The sequence below is a fragment of the Eptatretus burgeri genome, chromosome 13 (genome assembly GCF_056783735.1).
Source record: "Eptatretus burgeri isolate ZD-2024b chromosome 13, Ebu_testis_v1, whole genome shotgun sequence".
NCBI classification, from domain to species: Eukaryota; Metazoa; Chordata; class Myxini; order Myxiniformes; family Myxinidae; genus Eptatretus; species Eptatretus burgeri.
The window spans coordinates 37612719-37631112 of NC_140973.1; the positions used below are offsets into that span (position 1 = coordinate 37612719).

The 18394-nt window shown below is 43.0% G+C and overlaps 2 protein-coding genes across 2 annotated transcripts in view; one reads left to right on the top strand and one right to left on the bottom strand.

The window, feature by feature from the left end:
* METTL1 (methyltransferase 1, tRNA methylguanosine) overlaps positions 1–18394 on the bottom strand; it is a 50370-nt gene that overhangs the window by 30888 nt on the left and 1088 nt on the right. The window lies entirely within an intron of this gene.
* MYD88 (MYD88 innate immune signal transduction adaptor) lies at positions 51–17608 on the top strand. Its single transcript, XM_085852051.1, has 7 exons — positions 51–187; positions 11910–12095; positions 13578–13716; positions 13909–14040; positions 14154–14334; positions 14884–14975; positions 16615–17608. Exons 2-7 carry the CDS (start codon positions 11919–11921, stop codon positions 16764–16766), a joined length of 873 nt encoding a protein of 290 aa, XP_085708177.1. The 5' UTR covers positions 51–187; positions 11910–11918; the 3' UTR covers positions 16767–17608.

The following is an 18394-nucleotide window of genomic DNA, read 5'->3' on the forward strand; positions in this document are numbered from 1 at the left end:
ATTATCTAAATAATACTCGGTCGTGAAAAAAAAATTAATGTTAGTGAAACACACCGAGCGAATATGAACGGTGATAGTGTATAACATCACAGTGTAGTGTACAGTACACGGTACAGTGCTTGACTTTGTTACTGGGCGGATCAGGAATTCCCAGACGAGAAAAGGTGACGGCTTCCTCAAGCTCGGTGTGAGTAGACCTGTCTAAACCGAACTGTTCACCATTTCGAGCAAAAAAAACGAATAGTTTAGTGAATATAAATATATATACTGTGTACGACATGACACAATTATATGTAGTTTAATAAATCTCTCATGACTTATTTAACGATGACATGTAAAAGTACCGAGTGTTAGTTGTTGTATGACCCGTTCCACCCGATGTCACACATGAACGCAACACAACGTAAGGCCCGGTCACACCTTGACGTTTTAGCCAACGTATGCCGATTTTTGAATTTTTTTTCTAAAACGCTGGCACACGTTGAATACGTTATGGGTAAGTTTTGATAACATTGAGAGCACGCTGAAAAACTCTGCCATACGTCGTTGTACGCTGGCTTTAAACGTTGTACTTTTCGGTTGTCCTCAAATTTTTTCATGCTTGAAATTTCACGACGTATGCCGGCGTATGACTCACACGTTCCGCTACGCTGGCCACAAGTTGTATGCACGGTCTGCGATCGTTGACAGACGTCAACACATGGTACTTGTAAGTTAATCATAAGTTGAGACACGCCGAGGTAATGTTTAGCGTACCCGAAACTTATTTCTAACATATGATTAACGTGTTGTTGGCACGTTACACGATCGTTGCCACACGTCGACAGACGTTACTTTTAAGTTACTCATAGGCTGAAAGACGTCGGTATAATGGATCGTCCTTGCGTCAGCGTCCACGGCCACGGCCAGGACACTTATTTGCAGCATTCTTCAAACTTTTCTTCGGCATGACGAGGATGTTCACACTTCGATATCTAGCTTGGCTATGATTCCAATTGTCCATCGGCAGCATCTATTTGAAATAGTCGAGTTTGAGCGTTTTAACACGTTCAGAAGAAACGCTTCAAATTTCAAAACCCCAGCGTCAAAAAACAAAGGCAAGTGACAGCAATTTAAATCGTTCATTGTAAACAATGAAAATAGCTGAGTGGTATCGTTTAAAAGTCGTTGAGTGTAAAAAAAATGCAATTGTTGAGCGCAAGCGTCTACTTTCAATAGTGGAGATGCAGCCATTTAAATCGTTGAGTGGCAGCCTATGAATAGCAAACCCCACGTCACCGGCAAAGATAAACTGCCGCACGATATGGGTAAGTTAGGCTATCGTTGGGCATAGTTTGTGAACGCCGGCTTCACAATAATTATTCGTTGGTATATCGTATCTATAAGTAATCAAAGTGCTCTATGCACATTATTAGTTCATTGTGCATTTGTCCAACCCGTTATGAATAGACCTAAATCGTAAAAACAAGCTATAGCTCATTGTTGAAAAAGCCCCATAAAAAATTAGCCGCGAAGAACTTCGAACAATGGTGCAAAGATGTCTCCTACCCGTGGACACGCGGACGCAAGGACGATCCATCATTACCCACACCCTCCCCCTCACACTCACCTACTACTGCCAACATGAACAAACTACTACTAATACTAATACTAATACTGATACTGATACTGTTACTGCTGACATGCACATCGACTCAAAAATGACTCGAAAACACTGTTGGGTTCCCCTTTTATGAGCAGCATTTTTATATACTGCCGATTCAAATCCCAGCCGAGACATCCTAAACAATTTGAAAATGGTACGTGCTACTCCCTTGCTTGACATAGCATTTAAAAGGATATTTCACAGACAAAGATCAATGGGAAGGCAATGTCAAACCACCCAGTATAACCCTTGCCGAGAAACTGCTTTGGCAGCACGAACACTCGTTGAAGAGTATGGTACATCAGAATAAAAATTAAAAATTGCAGGAAATAGACCACTGCTGGTCATCGAGCATCTTTGATGTTTGCCTATCTTTGAGCTGTAATTTTACAAATGCAAGGTAGGACGATGGATATTCCTGGATGAATAAACTACGGTGCCCCTATACTATAATGCTGATTGTATGATAAGGTAGTCATTTATGACATAACATGGGTTGGATTATTCCTTTTGAGAAAGCCACGCCAATGAATCCATTCATCGCCCCGACTTGAACAAAACCTGGAGGATCCATTGCTGAGCATCACAAACCACCAATCGCGTTACCCAGGATGCCTATCAAGTCGCAATTCTAAATCTTGTTGGTCACACGAGCTGGGGAGACTGTCATTGCGATATAGATGCAAGTACACTATCCTTACAAGAGTCATTATCCTGCTGGACTGTGTTGTCAGCTCAGGATGTAATGGCTCAGATTCCAACTTGAGAGGTTCAAATGAAGGAATTTGTGTTGTCTTTGATGACAACAATGACAAACGTTTGTATTAAACGCATAAAATGGCCCCAATCACCATGACTTGTCCAGTCCAACAAGTGGCATCCACTGCGTGATTGATCCGTGGTTATTGGCTGGTCAATCTCAAATACAGTGGCCTGCAAAAGTATTTCCTGCCCCTTCCAAAGTTTTCACATTTTTATGCCACCTGAGTTTATTTCATGATGCTTTCAAATCAAACTTAACACATAGTCTTCACAAACTACCCCGAAGTGATAAAGCTAAAAAAATACAGATAAAATATGAATGCCAGATTAACAGAGAAAATCGGATGATTCTCAATTCCATAAGTATTCATCCCTTTCCCTAATTTCCCCTAAATTACTTCAGGAGCAAATTATTTCTTTGAAAGGTTACAAAATAAGTATAATAGGTTTAACCTGTATGTAATCAGTGGTTTAACTTAAAAATTAAGCTCCACCACTTATCTAAGGAGTTTTAAGGTGTAACTTACTTGGTTGACCAACAAGGCAAACATGAAGACCATGGAGTTTTCCAAATAAGTCAGACATGAAGTGGTTGAGAAGGACCATGCAGGAGAGGGCTATAATAAGATTTAATATAATAATAATATAAGATTCATCAATCAACAATGTTCCCTTCATAACGCTGGCCTCTATGGACAGGTGGAAAGAAAGAAGGCATTACTGAAAAAGACGCATCTAAAAGTTTGGATGGAGTTTGCGAAAAAGCATCTTAATGATTGATACTGCAGGCATGTGGAGAAACGTCTTGTGGTCAGAAGAGACAAAAATTGGACTTTTTGGTCTAAATTCAAAGCGGTACGTCTGCTGCAAGCCTAACCCTCTACATTACCCAATCAACACCATCCCTACTATCAAGCATGGTGGTGGAAACATCATGTTATAGGGCTGCTTTTGATCAGCAGGCACTGGCAAGCTTGTCAGGATGGAAGGGACAATGGATGATGCAAAGTACAGGAGAATCCTTGATGACAACCTGCTTGATTCAGCCATGAATCTGAAACTGGGTAGGAGATTCACATTTCAGCAGGACAGTGATCTGAAGCACAAAGCTAAAGCCACACTGGAGTGGCTGAAAAAGAAGAAAATAAATGTTCCTGAGTGGCCCGGTCAAAGTCCTGACTTAAACTCAATTGAATATTTATGGTGAGACTTGAAGATTGTAGTCCATCAACGATCCCCTTCAAACTTAAGGCCCAGTCACACCTTGACGTTTTAGCCAGCAATGGCAACGTATTAAAATGCATGTAAAACGCTGGCTTACGTTGAACTTTTGATGTTTTTTTTAAAGATTCGGACGTATTCATAACGACTTGGTCTTATGTATAACGTATTAGTAACGGACACAGAACGTTTCGTTGTGTTATAGATAACTTATACCAACGAATGCTGAACCTGTTGTCGGCCTTCACAACCTATGCCCAACGATAGTCTAACTTAGGCATAGCGCGCTGCATGCATCGCCGAAGATGACGTGGTGTAGGTTATGAAAAGGCTGCCGCACAACGATTCAAATCATACAAATCATAACCGCCGCAGGAATGGAAGTGTCAACATCACAGTCACACCTTGGCGATCTTGCCAGCATATGCCGACCTCTGAAAAATGCATCTAAAACGCTGGCGCACGTCGTATACGGTATGGGTAAGTTTGGTATGCGTGAATAGAACGCTAAAGTACGCTATCATACGTCGTATTAAGTGGAGTACGTCTTGTAATTTTAAACATGTTGAAAATTTTTCGACGTACTTGCTGTATGACACACGTTCCGCATGCGATGGGAATAAGTTGTACGCATGATATGCGATCGTTGACACACATCGACACACGTTACTTGTAAGGTACTCATAAGTCGAAACACGTCAAGGTAATGGTTAGCATCAGTGTTCCAGACTCCCGTTTTTTTTTGTTTTTTTTTTTATCTTGCGAAAACGAAGTTTTTGCAAGATATGTTCGTCAGCTTCTATGTTTTTTTATTTTTATTTTTGTCTGTAATCACGTATAAAAAATTCTGCAGAGCACAGTTATCATCGGAAATTTTTGTAACTTCGCATATCGGAGGCCTATACAGGTCCCTTTCAGTGCACAAAATTTTGAAGGTCAAGATCAAAGGTCAAGGTCACTTTGTCACAAATCAGGGGAGTCGACGAAACCCTTATTTTTTGAGTAATTTTGATCGGATCGTCTTCAAACTTCATGGGAATATAGTTCATGGTCTGTCGCTCAGCTGATTAATTTTTGGTGGCGATTGGCCTTGACCTTCATGGTTAGCGCCTGAGGTCAAACATATTTGACCCCAAGGTCAAATTTTCAAGTTTTAGGAACCATATCGTGTCGTACCTCAAATTGAACACCTCGGTGAGTGCTTTCAAGATATGTCAAGCTTGAGACATTATGACGTCATTTGGTGACGTTATGAGGCAAAAGCATATTTTTCATGGTTACTCTGTAGAACGATTCTCATCGGAATCTCTCGTCGGCAGATATTCCTCAAGGAGTCGCTCCTGGTGGATAGCAGCTCTGTTCACCTCAGTGTGACCTTAAAGAAGTCACACGTGGTCACCTTTTGGCAAGATACGGGTCACCCTGCGGGTGACATTGGTTTATTTATTTTTTCTTCGGTATGACGGTGTTCAGTGTACAGTGCGGTTATGATTTAAATCGTTGAGCAGCAGCCTATTAATTATATGATATGAAAACCGCACTTGAAATCGAAGTGTCAAAATCACCATCATACCGAAGGAAGGAAGAAAAATAAAAAAATAAAACCAGGGAGTCTGGAACATTGACGCTAACCATTACCTTGATGTGTTTCCACTTATGAGCACCTTACAAGTAACGTGTGTCAATGTGTGTCACCGATCGCGTAACGTGAGTACAACACGTTACTCATAGTTTAGAAATAAGGTTCGGGTACGCTAAACATTACCTTGACGTGTTTCCACTTATGAGTAACTTACAAGTAACGTGTGTCAACGATCGCGTGACGTGCCTACAACTTATGGCCAGCGTTATGCGGAACGTGTGAGTCATACGCTGGCAAAAGTCTTAAAATTTCAAGCATGGAAAATTTGAGGACAACCGAAAAGTACAACGTTTAAAACCAGCGTACAACGACGTATGGCAGTGTTTTTCAGCGTGCTCTCAATGTTATCAAAACTTACCCATAACGTATTCGATGTGTACCAGCGTTTTAGACAAATTTTCCAAAAATCGGCATAAGCTGGCTAAAACGTCAAGGTGTGACTGGGCCTTTAGCAGAGCTAGAACAATTTTCACATGAAGAATGGGCAAAGATTTCACCATGTCACTGTGCAAAGCTGGTAGAGATCTACCAAAAAAAACTCATAGCAGTCATTACTGTAAAAGGTGCTTCCACCAAGTACTGACCTGAGGGGTTTGAATACTTTTACAACCAGTGAATTTTGATTTGTACATGTTTTTTGCAGGTATTCCTGACATGTATCCTCCAACTACAACTATGTTTAGTTTGAGCTCTTCATTTATGATGAAAAAAGTTCATTTGGAAGAATTATTTCTACATTATTTGTAATTCATCGAAATGTGGCATTATTGGTAGGAGTGAATACTTTTGCAGGCCACTGTAGGTAGCCAAATGCTTGTTCAGTTCTGCTATATTTCTTTAATAGTGTATTGTAGACAGCTTGGAGAGAGGCTCTCTTGGAGATGAACAATCGAGTGACCATCTTGGCCCAGCGTTTAGAGAGAATGTAATAACCAAAAGGAGTTCGGTCTCAGCGTGCCTGCATGCGTCTGTCCGTCCCTGCATCTGTCCGTCCAGCGGGTGCTTCTTGTATTCTTTATATAAGAGCAGAAATATGTTGCTGAATCTTCTTCTTTGGCTCAATGGCTTCAGGACATTGCAGACTCTTGACTTGTTTTGGATCCAAAGGCTGTTTGTACATTCTCACCACTTTATTAGGACAGGAACCTCAATTTTGGTTGTTCCATCATTTACCTTCACTGCAACCTTTTGGTGTATATTCCACCAAGGAGTGATTTTTACCTCCGCCACCAAAGGTGGACGGAGTTATGTTTTCCCCCATGTCTGTTCACCTGGTTGTCTGTTTAGTCTGTCTGTGAGCAGGATATCTCAAAAATTTGTGGACGGACTTGGACGAAACTTGGTGAATGAGTTGGGTAGGTGACAAGAACAAGCCGATTAAATTGTGGTTCAGGTCCGGCTGGATTCAGATCCGGCCTATCAGTGGGATACAGAACGTAAACCGTTTAGCCTGGGAGAGTTATGCACTGCACTGTCATTGTAGTTATTTTTGTGAAACATCTCTTACACCTTCCTGTTTTTTTTTTGTTTTTTCTCCCCTTACCTTCAATTTCTATCCTCCCCATTACCTTCAATTTTCATCCTCCCCACTTTCCAAACATCCCCCATTCTCCCAACTAATCTCTTTCTTATCTCAAAAAAAAAATATATATATATATATATATATATATATACCCAACAACAACACGCTCACCTTCTCCCGATTCTGCTTCTTCTTCTTCCTCTTAACTTCCTCCTCGTCTTCCTCGATTTTTTTTCTACACTTCCATGACCTAATCTGTTGAACTCTCTCATACATTAATATTAACAACAAAAACGATCTTATAATGCTTCATCTTCCTCTCTCACACATGTGGTACTCTTTACTGTTTCATAATGCACGACTCTTCTGCTATTTTAACAGACTGCTCTCATTTCGACCTCTCCTTCATTCCTTGCCTAAAAAATCCAACTATTACAGTGCTTCTTCTCTGAATTCGCCTTCATTGCATCCATCAAGAATTGTGTTAAATCGCATCTCTGACCTAAAACTTTTAAAAACCACTGTTTGCCATGGATGTTCGCTTTCCATCAACCATTCTTTTTTTCCAACTTCAGTGCCAACTCACCCCCCTCACCCCTCACTCTCACTCTCAAAACAACCATCCCACTCTTCTCCCTCCAAGCCTCCCTCTCACCTCTCTCAAAAATTCGCCCCTCACCTTTCTCCCACCTTTCATCCCCCTCACTCTTCCTTCTCTAAGTTGCCACCCCCTCTCATCCACCAACCTGTCTCCCTCCACTGCCCTCTCACCTCCATCTCTTCACTCCACCTCCTCAAATCCTCAACTGCCTTCTTCCTTGTCTCTTGTCCCCCCTCTCCCGCAGCACCACAGAACCCTTTCTCCTCCTCATTCGGCCCCCTCCCCTCGCTATTCTGCAATACCCCACACTCTTTCAGCAACCCTCCTTAGCTCCCCCCTCGTCCCTTGTCCTACCCTCCCCCTCCCCCTCCCCCTCCATCTCCTGTACCAAAAGCCTCCTCCCCTACCTCTTCATTAAAAGTGTGGACCTCAAATATCCGGGGCCTTCGCTCAAACCTTTCAGATCTTTCCATGCAGGTTGCCACTGACAAACCAGACATTATCTGCCTAACAGAAACTTTCCTCTCCCAAGACGTGTCTCACTCCCAAGTATCTCTCCCTGGTTACTCCCTCTTACGGTATGACAGACCTGAGCCTCGTCCTGGTGGAGGTGTTGCTCTCTTCATCAAAGACTCTATTCCTCACTCTCCATGCACTGCTCTCACTCCCCCACACCCCCAGGAATACCTCTGGCTTCGGCTTCCCCTCCACTCCCACCTCATGTTTATATGTGTACTGTACCGTCCACCGAACAGTGATGACTCCATCTACACCTCACTATCCGAAAACATGGACCATCTTCTATCTTCTCATCCAAACTCTCTCTTCCTCTTATGTGGTGACTTCAATTGTCATCAGGCCAGTTGGCTAGGTGTGGGTACCTCTCTCACCTGCCATGGCACCTCAGCAAAAGCTTTCTGCGACTCATTGGGACTGACTTAATCGGTCAACTTCCCGACCCGGATCTCAACCAATGGTACTCCATCTCTTCTGGATCTGATTTTGACAAATTTCCCTGACAATATCTGCTGCTCTTCCTTCGCTCCAATTGGTTCTTCTGACCACGTCCTTGTTAAAGTGGACATCTCTCTGGCTGTTATCAGAGAACCACCTCACCGCCGTCGAGTCTGGCATTTCACTCAAGCCGACTGGCAGCGTCTCCGAGCAGCCATCAAACTTACAGACTGGTCTCCTATCACTACTTTCTCAAACATCAACTCATCCTGGGAATTCTTTCAAAGAAACTTGCTCTCCCTCATGCACAGATTTATCCCCTCTCGTGTTCAGTTGTCTTACCCTTCCTCCCGCCCTTGGTTTACTGAAGCTTGTGGTGAGGCAGTTGTCCTGAAACAACTTGCCTTTGCCTCATGGAAAGCAAACCCAACTGAGGGCAATCTCAGTTCTTTCCACAAAGCTCGGAACAAGTGTGTATCTATCCTCAGGAGAGCCAGAAAACAACATCTTTCTCATCTCAAGTCTGAACTCTCAAACCTCTCTCCCTCCTCAAAATCCTGGTGGCGTTTAATCAAATCTGTTACTGGTGTATGTTCCCCCTCCATCCCCTCCCTTACCTCAAATGGCCGCACTGCTGATTCCACACGTGATAAAGCTGAATGTCTAAACTCGGTGTTTGCAGCTAAATCTTGTGTCTTAAACCCATCACTATCTCTACCCACTTTACCCAGTCGCACCCAACTGTCCCTGGACTCTGTATCCTTTTCTCCTGACAAGGTGGAGAGCTTGCTTTCAAACCTCGAGTCAGATTCTGCAACCGGTCCAGACGGCATCAGCCCACGTGTCCTCAAAGCCTGCTCTTCTGCTCTTGCTCACCCTCTCTCTGTTCTATTCACCCTCTCATTTGCCCAAGGTCATCTGCCATCTGCTTGGAAATCTGCTAACATCACTGCCCTGCATAAAAAAGGTGCAAAAACAGATCCCTATAACTACAGACCAATCAGCCTTCTCCCAATCATCAGCAAGGTTATGGAATCCATCATCGCTTCAGACATGAAATCCTTCCTCTTCTCCAATGGCTTGATTTCCAATCATCATTTTGGTTTCAGACCAGGTCACTCTACCCTGGATATGCTGCTTCTGCTCTCCCATCAATGGATGGAGGTCCTCAATGCCAGACAGGAAATCCGAGCCGTATCCCTGGACATATCACGTGCTTTTGACACAGTCTGGCACCCTGCCCTACTCACCAAACTCTCTTCCCATGGTATTCAAGGCCATCTCCACTCATGGCTCGCAGACTTCCTCTCCTGTCGCAGTCAACGTGTGGCCCTAAATGGAGTTCTTTCATCCCCTCTTCCTGTGCAGGCTGGAGTTCCTCAAGGTAGCGTTCTGGGCCCTGTTCTCTTTCTGGTTTTCATCAATGATCTCTCGGACTCTCTGGAAAATCCTCTATTTCTCTTTGCCGACGACTCCACCCTCTGCCGTACCATCTGTCATCCCTCAGACCGGCAAGCAGCAGCTTCTTCGCTCATTGCAGATCTGGATAAAATCACAAACTGGTCCAACACGTGGAACATGTCTTTCAATCCAGACAAATCTCACACTCTCACTATGTCTCTTCGAAAGGACCGTTTAGAAAAACCCCCCCATCCACTTTCTCAACAATCCTCTGGAAGAAGTCTTTTCTTTCAAGCTTCTGGGTCTCACTATCTGCCATGACCTTTCCTGGGAAAGTCACATTTCCAACCTCGCCTCAAAAGCCAGTCGCCGACTGGGAATCCTCCGTCGTGCAAAGTCCTTCCTCGGCCCTCTTGAGCTCCTGACCACTTACAAAGCTTTTGTCCGTAGCCTGATGGAGTACTGCTCTCCCCTCTGGCCTGGTGCTCCTGCCTCCCACCTTTCTCGGCTTCACGCTGTCGAAACCAGGGCATTTAAGATCATCGGCATCTCCCGCAATGAAGCTGAGTCTTTGGGCCTCTCACTCAATCACCGCAGGTTGGTCGGTGGTCTTTCTGTCTTCTACCGACTCCTCTCCAGTCTTGCCCCCCCCCCTGCTCTCTCTGCGATTTGTACCCACCACATTTCCACAGGGCGCTCAAAGTCCGCCAACAACTCCCTTCTGGTAAAACTACCAAAATCACGAATCACTGCTCATCTTCACTCTTTCATTCCTCTTTTTTCCCGCCTTTGGAATAAACTTCCTCACTCTATTCTTTCCCATTCTTCCCTCCAGGCTTTCAAAACAGCTGTTCACCACCACCTCTTATCTTCCCCCATCCAAATCCTCGATCTTTTCTACCCCCGATAATCCACCCAAGCCCACTTCCTTCAATTTCCCTGCTTTCCTTCCTGAAAGTCCCTGAAATGTCCATCTTCTCTTCGCCATGTTACCCATCCCATCCCCATCCCTCTCCCTTCCACAGTTCACCTAATGTGTCTGTTCCCCACTGTTTTGTCCCTTCCACTCCCGCCCCTCTTGTCTCATGCCTCCTTGCTGTGAGTTGTGTGTTAGCTCTCATATGAGCCTTGACCAAGGTATACAAAAAATATATATATATATTTCATTCCAGGCTATAAGGAAACAAAAGGTGAAAGTTTAAAAGGGGGATGGTGTAAACTTTCTATCGCCTCTGTAGATGGGAGTAGATGCTGTCGCTACATCTCAGCCCTCAACGTGATCCATGTCAATTACAGATTGATTACAAATCAAGGCTGGACTGAATCAAGGCTTGATATTCATGTGGCTTTCCTCGCTGCTTTGATATCTCCATGATGATGCAACCATTGTAACCACACTGAACAAGTTAAAATGCTGCTCAATTTTCACCATTTCATTGTTTATGCTGGGCTGTTGTAATTCGTATAGCTATGTTATTCGTGCAGCTGTTATAATTTTGTACACGCGCCACTGAGCCATTGAGCCTGGGTTTGATTCTCATCCCAGCGATAAACTTTCTTCCTTGGGTCTCGCATGCTGAGCGAGGCATCAATGTATGTGCCATCCCTTGGACGTTAGACCGGATGTCTCGTCTGCCGGCATTAGTTGGTGTCTTTCACGAAGAGTCGGTGAGCAAGCCTTTTGTTGGCTTGATCGTTTAAAGTTGGCTGGCTTAACATCTTAGAGTCTTGAGTTTGAGCCCCTGTCGTGCCATTTAAATAACACCAGGTGGGGTTGATTTGCCCTGTCATCCTTCCGAGGTCAGCAAAATGAGTACCAGCTTACTGGTAATGGGCAAAACCGAGCTTCTAGGAAATTATGCAACCAGCAACCATAGGCTACATACGAAACAACAGAGGGCGAGCAATCGCCGACACACTGAACAAGTTACAAATTGCTGCTCTAACCTACAGGGGGCACTGCATCAGTGGCACAGCCATGCTCCCAGCTATGATGCAACCAGCAACTACAGACTGCATCTGACATTGAGCTGTTATAATGAATACAGCAGAGCTTTCCATATTTCTGCTAGGAGGAGGTGTAAACTGTGAAAATTCATCATTCCCCTCGCTGTTATCTTCCTCAATTATATTGTTCTTTTCCCCTCATTGCACTTCCTAGGTGTGAGTCATGGCAAACAAGCAGGAATCCACCGATCATTGTAACGTTCCTCTCTGCGCCCTCAATATGTCTGTGCGGAAGCGGCTTGCACTGTACCTCAACCCTCCAGCGGTCGGTGCTGCAAAGGACTGGACTGGCCTTGCTGAGTTGATGGGCTTTGAATTTTTGGAGATTCGTAACTGGGAGGTAATGTCTGCCCTTCCGCCGAGTGGATTTGTAACCCCGATCATTTTGCTAAGTTTCTAAGCTTGCAGATAAACGTGGCGTCAGGTTCACCATGTTAATTCTTCTGAGGGTTCTTTTCTTTTCACAACATTTTTTTTCATTGTTTGTACTGATCGAGTTCATTTTACCGCTTCGCAGGTAACCTCACAGTTAAGGTGATTCATCAATGTGTGTGCCGTTCCTCGGGTGGACGTTTACAGGCGTTCCTTCTGCCAGCATTCTTTGGTGGACGTTAAAAATTGCACGATGTCCTTTGTGAAGAGTGTGCGAGCTATCGCCGGAATCATGGCCAAATTTGAAAATCCTGGTTAATGAATTTGTCAAGCGTCAGGTCTGGTCAGCCGATTCGTAAAAGACTTGGAGGAGATTGATATTCGTTGGTGCTGCTTAAGCAGTCTCCTTGGCTATTGGGCACAATTCTGGACGGGTCGCCACTCCAGCATGCTGGCACTCATTTTGCCGACCTCGGAAGGATGACAGCCGAGTTAACCCCACCTGGTATTAATTCAACAGCTGAGCGGGATTTGAACTCAGGACTCTAGGATTTAAAGCCCACTACCCTAACCATGAAGCCAACACCAGACATGAAGACTTGGGCCCCAAAAATACTTTCCCCCAGCCAACCCCACAAGAACGTGGGAATAATTGTGGCTGTCAAAGAAGAAGAAGAAGAAAAAGAAGAAGTTGTAAGTACAGGAGAAGGGTTGCAACCATATTCAGAATGAATGACCAATAATAAGGGAAGGAAATGAGAGTCAACCACAGTGAGTGGACTAGCATCTTGTGTCGACCAAAGCAGGTGTGGAAAGAAAACAATAACACCCTGAAGGTAATGAATGAGCCATCTGGGCTTTTACCAACAATTCAGTGATGGCCTGACAATGAGCCTGAACTTCCTGATATGTGGAATCAAAATCCTTAATACTTTAGTGATATTTCAACCCACAACCCTTGGGATGCTAGTTCATTGTCCTCACCAACTACCACCACTGCCCCGAAGGCTAGTCTCTCCACTCTGTCTGCTTAATCCTTGACAAATGTCACTCTGAGGCTGAAACATTGGACTTCTACAATTCTCTGGCAATACCTTGGGTAGTTTGGCTTTTGACTGATCTGCTTTGAAATTCTCACAACTTTTATGATTATGGATTGTCCTGAGCACAAACTCTTCTTTGAATATAACATGTTTTTGTCGATAACCTGTGATATATTGCAAAATAGTGTGGTTAGTGTGATTAATCAAAAAATGGAAAACATTCACTAAACCAATTGAATCACTGTCGTATTATGTCGTGAAAATGACCGTGTGTTTGACTGCATTCGCTCCTCTGATTAACCATGTTTGTGCTGCACAAGTCAGGCTTGCTTGTATTTATGTGATTAAAATTTTAATTTATATTCACAAGTGTTAATACAACTAATTTTGCCTTTATCAATTCCCAGCGCCACCAAAGCCCGACAGAAGCAGTTATGGAAGCTTGGGGAAGGAGAGAACACAGCAAGGCCACTGTTGGACGCTTGCTGGAACTACTGCATGAGCTTGGCCGTGAAGACGCCATCACGGACGTGGGCCCACTCATCGGTGTGTGTGTGTGTGTGTGTGTGTGTGTGTGTGTGTGTGTGTGTGTGTGTGTGTGTGTGTGTGTGTGTGTGTGTGTGTGTGTGTGTGTGTGTGTGTGTGTGTTTTAAGTGGGGGTGGGGAGTGTGTTTAACAAGAAAACATCAGAGTTAGTCTTTTATATCTCTCTCATCATCTGGCCATACAATGTTACAGATGAAGATTGCGAAAGGTACCATGAACGTCTTGCAGCACCTCTGCAGGTTCCTGCCGTGGACAGCAGTCAGCAGGCCTCGTTGAGCATGTCTCTCGAACTCGTGCCCATTACAATATGGGATGATCCGGATGGTACCTATTAATACTGCTATGCAAACACCTGCAATTATTACTCCCAGTCCTCCCACCTTCTTTTGAGTATTTTGAGTTCTAATCTGTAATCCCCCTACTTGCACGTGTGCCAGGCCGTACTGTGGAGAAGTTTGACGCATTCTTGTGCTACTGTGAGGCTGACATTTCATTTGTGAAGGAGCTCATTCAGCGGCTTGAAGGCAATAAATCGAAGCTCCGCCTATGTGTGTTTGACCGTGATGTGTTGCCTGGCCAGTGCCTCTTCTCCATTGCCAGTGAGCTCATTGAGCATCGGTAAATAAACCTAGCGGTCTTTGAGAGTGTCACCATTATTTGATTTGATGATGAAGTTGTTCTCTTCCTCCTCCTCCTCCTCCTCCTCCTCCTTCCTTTGAATCCAGTCGGAATTACCCCAAGTGTTTAATAATGATCATGTTGCTACCCCCTGTTTATCTCTGTCATTACCTCCACCACTGAAGATGAATGGAGGTTGTGTATTCTCCTCTGTTTATCTGACTGTCTGTGAGCAGGATATACGAGAATTTTTAAGTGCTTCTTCACCATTGAGAGATAGGGCAAAAACCATATTTTGCATGATATTTCAAAAAGTTTTGGAAGGACTCGGAAGAAACTAGGTGGATGAGTTGGGTAGGTGACAAGAACAAGACGATTCGATTTTGGTTGAGGTTCAGATCCAGAACCGGCCTATCAGTGGGATACAAAACGTAAATTGTTCAGCTTGGCGGAGGTATGCGTTCTACCGAGTGCCGTTCTTGGTTGTTTCTTTTTTTGCCGCATTGAAAGTGGAATGTACAGTGGTTTGTTTTTTCCCTGTTGCTGCAGGTGTCGCAAGATGGTGGTAATCATCACAGATGAATTCTTGCAAAGTGAGCAGTGTGACTTCCAGACCAAGTTTGCGCTCAGCCTTGCTCCTGGTGAGATTCAGGACATGAGCCAACAGTCAAGTGCAAGTTTTTTTATGTTTTATGTTTTAGTATGTTTAATATTAAATAAAAGTAAAATTTCAAAAAGCAAAAGTTGCATCGGATCATTATCGACAGTTCACCTTGCATCCCTACATGTTACAAAAACACACTTCATTAAGCAGTAAATGTACTTTAAGTGAATTTCCCAGCAGTTTCTGTGGATGCAGTAAGGTTTTGTCCATAATATTGATTATGTAACACATGTGTGGGTCAATGTTTGGCTGTAAACCACATTTTGACAAGCTAACATGTAGCAACAACATTCAAGTACCTAAATGTTTGGCCATCATTTTGTTGTCAAAGTCCAGAGCGCTTTACGTACTTTCACTTTGATTCTGATTTTTCCCCATTTTATGTCTCCTCCTGCACGGATGCGAGAGATATTGTTTTTCCTGTCTTTTTTTCCTTTTATTATTATATTTCTCCACAAGAGCGAGGTTCATGGAAGAGCAAGGTTAAATTGACATTGGAGTAGCAGGGCAACAATTGGGCACATCAAGGGAATGAGAGAGAGACAGAGAAAAAAAAAACACTGAAATTAGGAAGGGGTAGGGCTAGGAAGGGTGAATGTAGGGGGTGACATGAGGCGGTGGTGCATGGCCTGCTTGAAACCCCAGAGCGAAAGAGTGGGATAGAACGGCCTCTGGAAGGTAGTTCCATAGATGGGAGAAGTGAGGACAAAAGGAGTTGAGGTGTGCAGTCTGCCTGGATTTTGGAAGTTTAACCAGGAGAGAGTTACTTGAAGAACATGTGCATTCTTGGGCTTTCTTTTTCTTTCAACAATTATTACAATTGCACACCATTCCTTCATCACTGAGCTATCATTTTCTAATTTAGCATGGCAGTATCTCTGTCCAATACACTCAGACCCTCATTAAAATATAATTCAATTTATGCCTCATTCCAATTTTCAGGGGTCCAAGGTAAAATGCAAAATCACACATTTTTCCTCACCCTTCCCTAGTATGTGAGTCGATAGAGATTTAATTTGGCACAGAGGTGCTTTCAAACGGCTCCTATAGAGGAGGATGCTAAGAAAGATTTTTGGTTCCAGCCTTTTGGATTATACAGGGGTCAAATATCAAAATTTAAGGTTTTTGGCCTACCATGCCTTTTCATTCCAAACAGAAGTTTGCAAAATGATACTTAACACAGCTCCCTGAAGATTAAAGGAGGTAGACATTGATCTGGTTTCTTTTCGATTTTGCAAAAGTGGTCATGAAATTAAAAGTTTCATTTATATTTAAACCCATCCAGACAAAATTTGGCATTAAAAAACCTCACCACAGTTCCTTCAGACTAATAAGTTAACATTTGTCCGGTGACTTATTTTTGATTTTACAGAGGTCAATGTGGATGGAAGAGAAGAGGGGAGATGTATTGCATTTGCGTGCACATTTCATCGATTCAATTTTATTGATTTATTCGACTTCATAATTTCAATTCTAACTTTTTATCTCCTCTTCTTTCCTTTCTTCTGTGGTTGATAATTGTTCTTTTTTTAATTTTTCTTTCAGCCTCTTTTCTTCCTCCTTCCTTTTAAATGTATATGAATGACCAATAAAGACTTTCCTGCTTTTTCTCGCAGGTGCGAGAGAGAAGCGTTTGATCCCGCTCTTGTACAAGCCCATCAAAAGGCCTTACCCCAGCATCCTGCGACATATCACCATGTGTGATTACACCAAAGAGGCCACCAAGGAATGGTTTTGGGAAAGATTAGCAAAGTCCATCAAATGCTAGCAGTGGATGTATTAAATGTGCACAGAAGCCTGCAAATCCTTAATCCTATTTATTCAACCAACTATGTAGTCATGGATTTCTCTAGCTGTGACTTGGATTTTGGATCTCCTTTTCATCATCGTCATCGTCATGATTGTTGGACGATTTTACTTTACTTGTTCCTATTCATGTTATCGAACACATCCAGTGATCGGAAAAAAAATCTCTTGTGCACAGGATAGCCATTTATGTACTTTGCTTTTGTAATTTTTTTGTTTTTTTTAAACAACTGCTTGCAAGTTCTTTTTGCTACTTTTTTATTTTTTGACAAAAAGAAGTTTAGGATTTTGATTGATTGGAAATCACGATGGTTCAGCATTTTCTTTTTCACTAACAAACTGCTTTATAACTTGTACAAGTATTGAAATCGTGTCCTGTAGCCTGAAGGTAAAATACTTTTGGACAATTGCAAGATACATGCACCTTAAATGGAGTATGATTTAGAAGGAATGATACTTATAAAATCATGCAAAAAGATTCCTAAAAGGGAAGTCAAGGCCATTCGTGCTGAAAGTGCACGGCGAGTGCCGTCACACAGATGCCAACATGAAATGAAAGGTGAAATAACGAGAGAGTTGATAGAACACCTTACCCCTGCACAGTCTTGAAAAACAAGGACATGGGAGGGGTCTGCCAGTGGCAAATTTGATTGGTAGAGATGATGTAAAATGTCATAATATTTTGTGCAAGTCCTGCAAAACGAAAGGTTTTTGAAAGTGCCAATAAGGCGATTTGTGTTCCAAAGTGTTCAAATATATAATTGAATTTAAATAAAGTCAAGATTTTAAAGGTTGTAGAAAAAATCGTTTTTGGAAGTTTACTGCCGTTGATGACACCACATTTTTGCTCTTGTATTTATTTATACCACCTTATTTAACACATCACATTAGTTATCCGTGGATGTTGTCTGTCCTTTATGACGTCCTTAAACACAGTAAGTTTCCTCTTTGCAATAATTTTCAATTTTGATTGCCAGACAGACAGAGACTAAAAATATTATCTCGCTCCTTTTTGGGCATGCACGGTCGGGCCAAATTCAGAGCGAAAGTACTGCTAAACGACAGGTTAGTTTTCTGATTAGTGTTCAAAATACAACATTTGAAGGTAAGTTGTAAATCATAAACCGACGTTTGTAAACACAGACAGACAGACAGACAATGTGAACCAATTGCTTAACCCTGCTTTTTGCTTCGTGCATGTGGGGTTATAAAAAAAAATAGGGGCAATACCCCCTGGGTGCTCACCTGGCAGTGAACAAACTTTGGCACATCATGGAAGATGAAGGTTGTGATCAAGTTTCGGAGAAGAAAGCAAATAGCTATTTGGGGGGGGGGGGGGCAACCCCTCCCCAAGACCTCAATTTTGTTTTTAATGGTGTGAAGAAACTTTGGTATGTCACGGATGATGAAGGTTGTGGTTCAGTTTCATCGAAATTGTGTGTGTAGTTTCTGAGAAAAAGGCAAATACATATTTTGGGGGCAACTCCACAGTAAACTCCCTCTGGAGACTCCCTGAGACCCCGTTTTTTTTAGATCCTCGTGGAGGATGTCTTACGTTGTTGTTCTTCATCTTCTTCTTGTGGACTTTTT